This window comes from Corvus moneduloides, chromosome 2 (genome assembly GCF_009650955.1).
Source record: "Corvus moneduloides isolate bCorMon1 chromosome 2, bCorMon1.pri, whole genome shotgun sequence".
NCBI lineage: Eukaryota > Metazoa > Chordata > Aves > Passeriformes > Corvidae > Corvus > Corvus moneduloides.
Genome location: NC_045477.1, coordinates 26,368,236 through 26,381,804, shown reverse-complemented (window position 1 = coordinate 26,381,804; position 13,569 = coordinate 26,368,236). Strand labels below are relative to the sequence as shown.

The 13,569-nt window shown below is 41.3% G+C and overlaps 1 protein-coding gene across 4 annotated transcripts; it reads left to right on the top strand.

Moving 5' to 3' along the window:
• Window positions 1–46: 46 nt before the first annotated feature.
• On the top strand, window positions 47–10,838 carry SLC35A5 (solute carrier family 35 member A5). Of its 4 annotated transcripts, none has more exons than XM_032098581.1 (7): window positions 47–99; window positions 1,403–1,555; window positions 2,293–2,391; window positions 3,557–3,693; window positions 6,896–6,963; window positions 8,240–9,035; window positions 10,465–10,838. In XM_032098581.1, the coding sequence occupies exons 2-7, from the start codon at window positions 1,426–1,428 to the stop codon at window positions 10,531–10,533; spliced, it is 1,299 nt and encodes a 432-aa protein (XP_031954472.1). In that variant the 5' UTR covers window positions 47–99; window positions 1,403–1,425; the 3' UTR covers window positions 10,534–10,838. The 4 variants fall into 4 exon arrangements, with proteins under 4 accessions (XP_031954472.1, XP_031954476.1, XP_031954474.1 ...); XM_032098585.1 differs by lacking the exon at window positions 47–99 and adding an exon at window positions 326–428; XM_032098583.1 differs by lacking the exon at window positions 47–99 and adding an exon at window positions 471–690.
• Window positions 10,839–13,569: the final 2,731 nt, after the last annotated feature.

Genomic DNA, 13,569 nt, shown 5'->3' with positions numbered 1-13,569 from the left:
GGGGGAGAGCGGGCGCGCGCGCGCGCGCGTGCCCGCGAGGGGCGGGGCGAGGCGCGGCGCGGCAGGGGGCGCGCGCGCGGCCCCGCCCTGCCCCGCCAGGTGAGGCCGGGGAGGGGGGTGAGTCGGAGTGGAGGGGAGGGCGCTGAAGGGGCTTCATGCAGCACCTCGGGTGGGGCCCGGGGGGAGCCCGGCCGTGGGCGGCGGGGACGAGTGACGGGGACCGCGCTGCCGCAGCGCCTCGGGACCCGGTGCGCCGGGGTGCGCCGGCCGCGGCGTCCGAGCACCGGGCGCTGCTGCCTCGGAGTCCCGCTCGCCCCGCGCGGCCGCCGCCCTGCCGCTCCTGGCTGCAGCCTGAAGCAGCGACGTGGCAGGAGGCTGTCGGTAAAGCCCGGCGGGTGTTCCTCCTCTGGTGAGGAGGAGGCGGCGAGGTGGGTGTCCCCCCGCATCGGTTCGCCGCGCTCCGGCCGCCCCGGCGGCATGGGACGGAGCGTCACCATGGGACGGACCCCAGCCCGCAGCTGGCCCCCAGGGACTCCCCGCCCTGCTCCTCCCTCGGGCGGCTCTTGAGGCCCCGGAGCCCGTTAACGGGTCGGGCGAGTAACGGCGGCGCTGGAGGCGGAGAACGCGGCTCTGGTGCTCGGCTCTGGCTGCCCTGTGCCTCCGCCGCCGCGGGGAACGAGCCGGCGCCAGGTCAGCTCTGAGGGGTTGGTCTCGCTCCGCTGCTGTAGCGCTTCTCCATGCTGGGATTAGGAGCAAGAGCACTTAAAAATATATTAAAGAAAAATAAGCGTGTGAAGTACTTAATCCTTTTAGCTAATCTGTATGCCGTAGACGGAGACTTCTCAGGAGCCAGCCTCCTTGTGCTACCTTCAGAGTCCCTGTGTGTACATTGTTTATCCCCCTTTGGTGGTCCTTGTAGCTTATCCTTCTCTCAGGGGTGACCTTATCACTCCTTGCCTGAAAGGAGGGTGTAGCCAGGTGGGGGTCAGCCTCCTCTCCCTGGCAGCCAGCAACAGGACGAGAGGACACAATTTAAGCTGTGCCACGGCAGTTTTAGGTTGGACATCAGGAAGAATTTCTTCACAGAAAGGATGATTATACATTGGAATAGGTTGCTCAGGGGAGGTGTTGGAGTCACCATTCCGGGAGGTGTTTTAAGTAAAGACTGGACGTCGCTTTTGGTGCCATAGTCTAGTTGACATGGCGGTGTTCAGTCATGGGTTGAACTCGATCTTTTTTGTTTTTTAAGTAAGTAAAAAATAGTTTGTAGGACAAGGCTTGTTCTGTGATGTAAGCATCTTTGTATAAATTAACACAAAGCAGTAAAATACACTTATTTTGCCTTGTGTAACCAGTTTTTGGAAGTACTGCTTATAGTGGTTTTTTATCCTGCCGTCCAAAGGGCGCTGACAGCAAGGCAGCAGAATGAAGTTGGAGTGGTGTAGTCGATTTGCCCTTTGCTCCAAGACAACCAGCCAGACCTTTCTGCTTGGAGGAATGTTCATTGCGTTGGGCTCAAGTCGAATCCTCCTCATGAAGTATTCTGCCAATGAAGGTACTGTTGGGCAATACCCCTGATGCACCTTGAATAAGAAAGCATTGGTGTTTGGTCTGAAACAGATACCCAAAAACCTGCTTCTTCACCTGCAGCGTTCTTTGCATAAACCTCCTATTATATTTATAGAGACATGTGTTTCTGCACTGAAAAATGTCTAGCCAGTGGTCTACCATAATGTTGTAACTTGGGTTGCCAGGTGTATAATCTGTAAAAGATGAAGCAGGTGATTTATTTTATAGCTGACACTTTGAAGACTAGATTGTTGTTTAAGCACTATTGATGGTACATGATTTGATTGAACTGTTTTTCCTGCAACAGGCTGAGGAGAGAAGTGGTATCCTAGTGGGCATGCTAAAGCTGGCTGGTGTTGCCAGTCCTAAAAGAAGGCTATGTCATCCTGGAAGCCATTTTTTTGTGAGGGTTAAAAAATACCATATTGTTCTTTGGGGAAAACATTCCTGTTCTAATTTTTTTTTAAAAACAGTGATGTTCTTAAGTTCTTCCAAAAAAGTTCTGCTGTAAACTGGGACCAAATGAGGAAAGATTTCAACTCAGAAAAGAGGCCATTCAGGAAGTTGTATATCATAAGTATTGAAACATTTATAACAGAAGTTCTGACAAAGACTTTTGTGACTAAAATTGTGATTGGAGCGGTTAAAATAGGTTCTTGCTCTAATTATGAATACAGGAGGTAGAAACTGATCGTGTACTCTCTGATTTGCTGAATCCCACAGATAACAAGTATGATTACCTTCCTACAACAGTGAACATGTGTTCTGAAGTAGTGAAAGTGGTCCTCTGTGTGGTGTTGGCACTCTGGAATAGGAAAAAAGGTAAGTACCGATGTTTAAAATAACTGTGTTGACCCTCTAAGATTTGCTGTCCTACAAATACTTTTTTTTTTAATGATAGGTGACACTCTGCTTGCCACAGGTTTTGCATTGCAGGTGATTTTTGTTTTTTCTTTCTGTCCTTATGTAAAAACTATGAGAGATGAACTTCATAGCATTTTAGAATGGTAGAGAACAAATATTTAAATTGGAAGAGGATGTCAGGCACTGGAGGTTCATGTTAAATTGAACTGTTGGCTTTGTCTACTTCTCCAGGAAACAGTCATGGCTCTGGCAAGCTAATAAAATTTTCACCTCCACCATTTAGTACAGACTTACCTAAGACAGTAAATATATTCTAGCAATGTTTGCCATCATTGCCTACTGCTGACTGCATGTTTTCTGTCTTTCTGTCTTTCTGTCTTTCTGTCTCTTTTTTTTTTTTTTTTTTTTAATCCAAATGTCTGAGTATTGCTGAAGTCAGTGTGTTGGTGCTTCAGGAGAGGATTAGATAACATTGGGTAGTTTTAAATCTGTGCTAATAAAGTACTTTTGGCACCAGCTCTGGGGTAGTCTGAAGTTTATCAGAGTTTTCCTCCTAAAGTTTGTGTCCTGAATATCTAAGTAAATGTCATTCTTTGTGCTTTGTCCTTTCTTTCTTCTTTCCTCCTAAATGCTCTCTTTTTACCCAGATCACATGCTGTGGTCTACAGATACTGAGTTCTGGTTTATTTTGTACTTCTGGCTTAACTGGCTGACCTTTGGGTGCTCTGTGAAGAAATCTACTGTCTGTGTCATTGTTCCTATTGTAGAAAGTCACACCCAGTAAGGATGTTGCTATTGTGTGGGGACTCTGGGGTGCTTTTTGGCCTTGAAAGAATGGTTGACAATTGAATTTTTGCTCCTAGTGGACAAATGCTCTGATGGATGTAACAGGTTCTGTGACGTTTTCTCTGCTGAAGCAAGGAGATGAACACCGCAGACACAGGACTGCTGCTCCAGCTGTGTCTTCTGCCCTGGAACACAGGTTTCTGTGTTGCCAGAGGACTGTGGAACCCAAGTGTTTTCAGTCTAATGGTGTTCCTGAAAAGACAACAGTGGTACCTATTCTCTTACGTTCTTCAATAGTAAGAATGATGTCCTTCTTACTGATTTCTTTTCCTTTCAGAAAAGGGTTGTATGGATCATCTCTCTGAATGTTTTTCCTGGAAGAATGTATGTAATTCCATGAAATGGTCCATCCCTGCCTTTCTTTACTTTCTGGATAATTTGATTGTCTTCTACGTACTGTCCTACCTCCAGCCAGTAAGTATACTTTTACTGAATAACATGGCTTCCAATGTCTTAGTGGGTAATACTGCTCTTAGGCTATCTAGCATGGTAACACTGGCAAGGCAAGGTTGTAACTGAGGCTATCTGCTGTTTTAACGGTGGCAGGTGAAAGAATAATCTGTTACCTGACCCCCCAGACCTTCCCATTCTCTTGCCCACTGGTCAGTGTCGTATAGCTTTCAGCAGAGAAGAGTCTTTATGTTTTCTCCATCCAAAGTGATTTAGAAATAGGGTGAAGTGCTTAAGAAGTGGGTGAGTTTTTAGTACTTTTCCTCCTTTGCCTTCTTCAACTCTGTATTTCTCTTATTTCTCTTTCAATCCTTTTTTTTTTTATTTTTGCTATTATTTGAGCTGCACTTTTCTATGTGGTTTGTACCACTCCATGCATGTGGCATAAAGTGAGTAAATGTAATCTGACAAAGGGAGTAAGTGTGACAGAAACTGAGGAGGGGAGGAAAAAAACTGACTTAATTTTTGCATTTGTTTATTCGCTATGTTTAGGTACAAAATTTAGTTGGTACTTTCTTCTAGCTACCCTCATCCTTTTGGATGAACCTACATATGCTTGGGAAATTGTACAGGTTTTGTGTTTGCTTTTATTTTTGTATCATGATACTTTTTGGTTCAGAATCTATGTTTCAATAAGATGGAAAGAGATGGTTTGTGCTTGCTATAAAATACTGTGGTTTCCCCTGTTGAACATTAAAAATAAATGATTTTCTGCCTCCTCTATCAGAATTTCTCTTTAAAATATTGTTCTCTTAGGTGTACATTTCTGTCAGGGACAGACCAGTTCAGAGTCTAGAACTGGACTCAGCTGAAAAAACCTAATAAAGTCAAGAGTCAGATATCTTAAAATAGCATGCACAGCTGCTTGGTTCTGTGGTTTGTAGTAGGGGATTTTTCTGTTGGTGGACTTTTTTGTTGTTGTTTGTGGTGGGGGTGATTTTTGTTTGGGTGGGATTTGGTTTGTTTATTTGTTTTGGTTTTTGTTTGTTTGTGGGTTGTTTCAGTTTTTAGTTTTAGGAAGGAAATTCAGCTATAACATTTGTAAAAGCAAAGCCTGATGCGTAGGAGGTTACATAAATGTTATTTCTCTCTAAAGCAATTTCATTTGGTTCAGTTAAGGTAATCCTTTGTAATATGCACAGCTTTTCTTTTACATACACATACACCCAGATATACACTGTCTCTCTCCCCTCAGAACATGTGCTCTAAGATTCTTCTTCTTAGAACTTCTAGCATCTTTTAATTGGAGAAATCCTGTGATGGTTAGCTGAAACTGTAACATTATTATGATAAATACGTATTAAAAGAGATAACTAAATACCTCTAAGATAGAGTATCTTGGTGCTATACAAGACCACGAATGTGAAAAGGTGAAAATGCTTAAGAGGAAGATGGCCATACCTGACTGAACTTGGTCATGTGACTTTAAATACTACATAGTTTTGGGACTGAGTAGTACCTGGGTGAGCAGTTGCTGGAAGTATAAAGTTGCTTTGGTGAGATTTTTTTGCTTGAAACTTCAGCTATAACTGTGGATACTTTTTAGTGGCTAAATTTCCTAGGGACTTACCTTTTGAGACTTCGCTTTTCATGTGCAGATTAGTGGCATTGGGAACTTTGATATTCATATTCTTTTTCATCTGGAACAGAGGTCTCTTGAAGTTTCAGAGAACAAAGCGACTCAAAATTAATTCTTTTTAACTATTCTTTTAAAGATTTTGATCATATTATGTTACCAGAGATATTGGATGGACTGTAAAGCAAAACCAGAGTGTGCATGGAACACTTCTACGTTTTGAATAAAGACTCTTTTTTTCCAGAGTGATTTCTGCCAAATTTCCTTGTTTATTCAGTATTTTTCTCCTTCCACAGTGTTCACCTAACATGAATATTTACTGAGTTTTAATTTTGCAAAGTGGAAAATTAAGATGTGTTTTCTTAGGCAGATGTCTCATTGTCAGTAAGTCTTCAGCTTACTTGAGACCCTGTGTTGTGCTGTTTCATTAGAATTATTGTTCAGCACACAGTATGTTGGGGTAGAGTGGAATGAAGATCGGAAAAGAGTCTGTGCTTTTCCTCTGGTAAATGAAAAAGATTCTGCTATAGCACAGTTGGGAATGTGGAAATGACGAGAAAATTCAAGATAAAGTCTATGTTTTGTACTCCTGAATCCATATATGGTTTTGTGTAAAATTGTCTAAAAAGGGGAGTTCAGTCTGAGGCTCAATTGGACCAAAAACTTCAGATGCCTGGATCTTTTGTACACGTACTGACTATGCAGGGCAGTCCTAAATAACATAGTTTGAAAAACATCCCCACCCTGAAAAAGAGGATTTTTTTCCTACTGGTGCTGGTGGATTCTGATCTTTAGTGGTAACTGGAGTGCCTAAAAGAGCCTCTTCTTGGTTTGGTGTCCCAGTATAGAGTGTCTAATACAGAGACAAAACAGACAATCCTTGCCACAAGGAGTTTTTAGCTTTGGATCATGGCCATGGATTAGAGCACTGATGTTATTATATAGTTATTCCCAAATTAAACAGAAGCTTTAGAGTTGTCTTCAGTTTACTTTGAAATAGATGGGGTTTTTTTATTACAGTTGCAGTATTGAGAAATCAAGCCAAGTACCTCATTATCTTTGATAAACTCAACAGCAAATGCACTTGACATACACAAAGTTTGTTTTCTGGTAGTGCCTTGTCCTAGTCTGGAATTACATGAACACTGCAAATGGCACTGCAGCCAGGAGCAGCCTCACCTTGCTTTGTTTTTTGCTTATTCTCGTTTTGGAGCAACTTCCTCCTTCGTGGCAACGCAGCTGTTTTTGCAGCTGACTGGTCAGCCTGGCTGGGGAACTGATCTGACAGAAAACTGAACTGTTCTCTGTTAAGTAAGTTTTCTGTTGCGTTGGTTTCCTCACATCTTCATTTCAGTACAGCTTTCCCCACCGCAGTGGAGCTTGGGCTCTGTGGTTTCCTTGAGATTTTGAAACGGGACCTGAGTATCATTTTATGGGTGTGTTATTGTACCTCTTGGGTGAAGAAGAAAATTAAGTACCAGTGCTTTTCACTCTGGTACCTCGCAGGAAGGTGAACACTTGAAGTCTGTAGGTTTTTGGTGCCCACAGTGTGTCTAGAGTATAATTTTGTTCCTCTCCTTCTCTTTCAAGGCAATGGCTGTACTCTTCTCAAATTTTGTCATTATAACAACAGCTCTTCTCTTCAGGATAGTGCTAAAGTAAGTAGTATTTGCTAAAGTAAATGAAATTTAAATCTTCCTAGCTTTGATAAAGTTAAGCTACATTTTCTCTCTTTGTGTGATGGGAACAGTAATTCTCTTTCCTTGTGGCTGTATCAACTTGGAGAGATGGTTTTGTTTTCTCCATCTGAAATAATAGATTATTAGGACTCCCTTCATACGTCTACACATTTGGTCAATTCTAGTAGAAAACAGTTGAAATCATGATTATATAGTCATTGAATAGTAAGAAGAAAGCTTTAATTTTTACATTAAATCTCTTCATGTTTACCAGTACTTCTTAATAGTCTGTTGCAGTTCTTAGTTAGAGTGTAAATGTGGTTTAGTAAGAGGGCATGAGATACAGAAGAGTGAAAGATAGAGGTGTGTTTGGTGCCAGTCCTGATGTGTTTCTGGTCAACTGCATAGTATGTTTTGAAAAGTAGTTATGTGTCCTTTCATTATTCATGTGACAAAAGCCAGACGATGTGTTCCAGTTTGCCAAATTTGTGCTCTTTATAGTATGATTTAGATTCAAAAAAGACTGTCAGGGAAATGGGTATTAACTTTACACTGTAAAAGTTGCTTGTGTTGAATGTGGCACAAATAAGCCTTTCCTATAGATGTTAAATATACCAAAACAGTGCCTGGTAGTCTGACTTGAAATGCTTTTCCTCATTTTAGTTTTGTGTCTCATGATGTCACAGTTCACTTAATCTTCACATTTTTGGTTTTTGCCAAGATAAGCAGGCTTTATTTGAGTGGAAAAACAGTATAAATAATTCTAATAGTTTTATGAATTACATTTGTAGACTTACAAGAGTTACCATCATAAAATACTAGAAAAGGGCTCCAGATCATGGGGGGAAAGAGCAGTATAGTGAACCTTTTCCCAAGAAAGATGGTAATTATTTGGATGTCTGTGATTTTTTTACTTTATTCATCAGACCTTTGTTCCCATGGAGACAAGAGTTGCTTTTAACTTGTTAGACAATCAGTATCTAGAAATAACTTGATCTTGAAAGACCTTCCTTTTCCTTATTTCTTCAGAATACTTCATTTTGTGCTTCTTTGATTGCCAGACTCGGCCCCCTTCACCATAGAAAAATGTGTCGCATTTTTGGCATGTTACTGTTTTCTGAAAAGACTTTTCTTTACACCTGTCTGTCTCCTTATCTGTGGCATGATGTCTTTTATATGTTTTATAGATCTGGATGTTCTGTCATTTAATTTATGCCACTGTGTTTCTAAACTTAGTGGCTTTTTTGTGTACTAGGCGAAGACTCTCTTGGGTACAATGGGCGTCTCTGGTGATTTTATTCCTGTCCATCGTTGCCCTGACTCGAGGAACTGGAGGCCATCAGCACAGCTTGGCTGCACATGGACTTCATCACAATATGTTTTTTAGGCCATCTAACCACTGCCTTCTCTCTACTGGACCTGAGGAAGCATGCGTGGAAAAGGGTGACTGCGCACCACCAAGTTTCCTTCACAGCTTCCAGTGGAATGTGACCAGTACCATGGCAGGAGCATTGAAGCCTCTCCGCCTCAGCCTGGGCCATCTGCTTATTCTAGTGCAGTGCTTTGTGTCTGCCCTGGCTAACATCTACAATGAAAAGATGCTGAAAGATGTGGATCAGCTTGGGGAAAGTATCTTCACGCAGAACAGCAAGCTCTATGCCTTTGGGGTGCTGTTCAATGGGCTCATGCTGGCGCTGCAGGCTAAGGACCGGAGACAGATAGGGAACTGTGGCTTCTTTTATGGGCACAACATCTTCTCCGTGGCTCTTATATTTGTCACAGCTTTCCTGGGGCTGTCTGTAGCCTTCATCTTGAAGTTCCGAGACAACATGTTCCATGTTATGACTGCTCAGATCAACACTGTCATCATCACCACTGTGTCTTTCATCATCTTTGACTTCAGGCCTTCTCTAGAGTTCTTTTTGGAAGCTCCTGTAGTGCTTCTCTCCATATTCATTTATAATGCCAGTAAAGCAAGAGGCTTGGAATATGCCACTCTGCGGGAAAGGGGAAAACTCATCAAAGGAGATGCCTGGGAGAGGTCAAGTGGGGTAAGGCTTTCCAGTACTTGTCTCCTGTGGTTTCTCTTTTGTTTTACCACTCTTTATGCTATGACATGTTTGGAAGAATCAGCTTGTGTGTGACTGGACTCATCCCTCAACACCAAAGCTCCACAGTATTTCTTAAAATCTTTGGTATCGCTTTCCGTATGCCACTTTTTGAAATGATGAAGCTTAGGTAAGCATTGCTTTCCTGCTGTGACTGTAGACAGTCCTATGAGCAACTTCAGCTTTGTACAAATCTTTTCTTGAAAGCTTTATAACCAAGAGAGTTTACTTGTCCAGGGCATTCGGAAATTGGAATTGATGCGTGGGAAATAATTGTACCTAGGTAGAACTGGTAAGTCTGTGTAGTTTAGGCCACATAATAAGGAAGTTTATACATTTGATGTTAAGGTTCTTTCTACCATAACAGTCAAAGATAGCTGAAGACAAAAAGGTAATGTTTAAATACAGAGTTTTAACATGGTTTGGGGCTTTTTCCTTGCTATATATTTCCTCCAGGCCTGCTAGTGTATTTTGTTCTGATTTGAATAGTGATCTCGTTACCTAGAATGTGTCGGGGACGGCTTGCTCTTGGAGCTGTGGTTCAGCAGAGCTGAGCCTTCGCCTGGTGGGAAGGGTTAGTGTTTGTGTACAGCGGGCCGTGGGTGCACGTTGTAACCAGCAGAGAGCGCTGTCCCCGCGTTCCAACAAACATTAAACTTGGAAGAGATGTTTCTCAGAAATTCCACATGGTGCCTTTTTAGCTTGTTGTTTAATGAGCAATAAATAACACAAATTCATATATTTTTGGTATGCCGGGTGTCATCTATTTTAGAACTTACAACTAAGCAGCTGTTGTAGAAATGAATAGCACTATGTGAGCATTCAAAGCCAGCTATATCTTGGGCTGCATCAAAAGCAGCATGGCAAACAGGTCAAGGTAGGTGATTCTGCCCCTCTGCTCTTGTGAGATCCCACCTGTAGTACTGTGTCCAGCTCTGGGGACTTAGATCTGCTGGAGCGAGTCCAGGGGAAGTTGATCCGAGGGCTGGAGCACCTCTCCTATGAAGGCAGGCTGAGAGAGTTGGGGATGTTCATCCTGGAGAAGAGAAGGCTCCAGGGAGACCTTCTAGCAGCCTTCCAGTACCTTTCAACCCAAACCATTTTATGATTGTATGGAAGAATGGGCTACAAGTTGTTTTAGGCAGTGAGTCACTAAAAAGTGTTAAAGAAGCAGGGAATGTTTTTTATGAGTATGTATTTCTTCAACCTTGTAACACACTAGTAAGATTTAAATTACAGGGTCTTGATTTTGCTTTAAGTGATGCCTTCAGAATAAACCTCTTTTTTTTTTTTTCTTTTTTTTTTTTGGTGGTATTCATAACAAGAGATGACTTTTGCTCATATTGTTCTCTTTTGTTTCTGGTTCCTGTAGGATGGAGAAGAATTTGAGAGGTTGAACAAACCAAGCAGTGACATCGATACAGATGAAGATTCCCTCTAGCATGAGGCTGGCTCGGAGGAGTGCAATTGCTCCTAGTGAGAGAGTTAATCTTTTATTAACATAGGGAAGGGTCGTTTTTCCCCACTGACAGACTGTTTGGAACTGTTTTGGGGCTGGATGTCAAGTATGGATGAGGACAGTATTCAAGCTGTATATGTCGAGAGTTGTATTCCTTTGTGCCTGTCACCCAGTGTCTGGGGAAATGGAATCTGGAATGCCTTTATAGCAGCTGGTGAATTTTACATGCAGCTTATGTGGCCTAACTTTGAAAGAGCTTGAATAAAACTGAAGTTTATTAAACAGTATGAATGCATCATCTTTTTTCGTGTATGTTTAGAAAGGCTTTGTGTAGAGGCTTAGTTTGCACTGAGTCCACTTTGAAAACAAATATTATGCAACTACAGTAACGCCCTTCATCATTTGGAGCACTGAGCAAGAGAGTGCAGGTGGCAATATCATCTAGTGTTGCTCTACCCTGGCAGACTGATAAGGTCTTGCATTCGTTTAGTAGAGAGAGAAGTCATTCTGCAGAGTGCCAGGCATAGTGATCTCAGAATTTCTGTTGAGGTATCTGCTGGATTGTATTTTGACTGAGATGAAAATGAAGTTCCAAATTATTCAGAGAATTTTGAAACAGGCAAGGGAACAGGGATGCTGATAAGGGATTCCTGGTATATTCCTAAAGCCTCTTCTCTCAGAGCAGTGGAAAAGATGTTGGTTTATAATTTCCTCCCTGCAAAAATGTGTCTTTCATAGTTGAAAGATACTGTCAGAAGAATTCTTAAGAAGATAAGCAATGAGTTCAGTGTCAGAGCCTCATACCAGAGTGTATAGTAAGCAGTAAGTGATGCATTTCTCTGGACTGAAGACAGTCCTGCCTTTGTTCCTCTCTGCCATCCTGTCCAGGCTTTGTGTATAAAGCTTGTGTACTGTATTGATGGCTTATTGCTATATTAACATACCTCCTGTCATTGATCCATCAAGAGGGGCAGCCTGTTTTCATATGTGGCCCATGACTGTCAAGTTATAAACTATGAATCTAAAATTTCTATTCTTTCTGGTTTTCTGTATTTTTTTCTAGTATATATTAACTGTAAAAAATTAATATAACGTTGTTGTTGAAAAACTTTTTGCATCTAATTTCATTGTGCTTGTATAGCAGGCCGTTTCAACATAAGGAATCCTAGTTGTTTGCATCTATAGAGAATCAAAAGAAGGCATATTTCAGTGTAAATTCCAGAATCTCAGTTGGTTTATGAGGTTTTATTTTGGGAAATGAAACTTTAAAAAAATGCTCAAACTGTCAAAAGACTTAGTAGCAAGAAGACTTTTTGTTTTCATTGCATACAGCTTTGCAATATATACCTGCCTGAGTTTGTTGTCTTTTTCAGTCACAGCTGCCAACTTCAGCAGATATTTTCAAGAGTGAAAATACTGTTAGCTTTAGATTGCTTTGCATTTATGTGAGCAGTAACTTCTTACACGAAGCTCCAAAGAGCTTTGCCTTGCATCAAGTGAGAACATAGAAATCAGCCATGATCGTCCTTCTAAAGACAGAGCATCAAACCAAAGATGAATGTCTTAAAAACCATGTTTGACACTTGTGCCTGAAATATCTGCATTATGAGACATGAAATACGGAAATGACTGATCTTCAGCTATTATAAAGTGCATTTAGTTCTTGCTTTCAACTCTTGTCCTGCTTAATGATTTTCATTTTTGTAAATTTCACCAGTGCTATCATACTTATTTGCCAAAGTCTTAGATGGCACAAAGGTATTGGTTATATAACTGTTCATCCAAGTTTTTACTCATGCTGGAGATTTGATTCTGTCTAACATGTGGAAATCTTTCTGTTGTCTTCAGGTTGGAGGTCTCAGAGAGATTATGTTGGATGGCCAGGCAGGTTTCTTATTATAATGAAGGAGAACTGTGTATCCCCTTTGCAGCAACAGGAATGCTAACTGCTGTCTAAAAATGGGTAAGGATTTGCATCCGCTTAGCAGTAAAATAGGGTAAATAGTAACCCAAAGCATAACATGCAAATCTTTGCAGCTGTACTATCCATGGCCATGGTAAAATTTAGTGTGTAGGTGAGATTTGTTAGAGGAAGTGACTGTGAGCAATTGTTAGCTGGAGAGCAGCCCTGGTGAGCAAGGGGGAGCTATTCTATAGAGTTACATGTTTCAGATTGATCATGTGAAATCCCACTTGATTAAATATTTCCACTATATGGAAACCATTCCATGTTGGAAAGCTTAACTTACATTCGCCCAAAATTACAATAGGGAAATTTATGAGGATGGTTTTGGAGAGCAGCATTAGTTTGGCACATAGTCTTTAATGAATACATTGGGCAGAGTGCTCATTCTAAGCTTTGGTTTAGAGCCCAGATTCACAAATGCTTGAACTTAATTGCTGCTGAGGGTGTTCTGTTCCTCCTTCCAGGCTTGAGGAAATAGTTCACAAAACATCCCAGGAAGAGAGGTGTGTTCATGTTTCTCTTGCTTGTAACAAGTCAGTTAAAGCAATATTTATTTTGGTTGATTTCAGTTATTTTGTGAATGTAACAGCTTCAAAGACAGACTGTGGATAAAACCTGCCATCTTGGAGCTGAATCAAATGCCATAAATAAGTATAAGAAAAAAGCTTTTCTTTATCATGTAGAATCTTCCCACTAAGATATGTTGAAATAGGACCTTAATCTCAGTAAATCTGTCCTTGGAGTGATGCTGCAGGGACAGATCCAGTGATCTGGATTTGATTTATTTTGCCAAATGAAGTCTTCATTTGGAGAAATGTAACTCCTGAATGCTTATAGCCTGCAAGATAAAGTTGAAAGAATATTTTGGCTTGGTGTTCCTTCTGGCTTTGCTTTTAGTTTTCCATAGGGAAAAGTAGGTTGCAAAATCAGGATTTTAAATCATTGCTAAAAGTTTCTGGTGATTTCGAGTCATTTTGTAATGAAGGCAGAAATAGGCATCAGAATGTAGAATGATATAGAGTCTTCTACAAATTCTGTGAATATTTGGATGT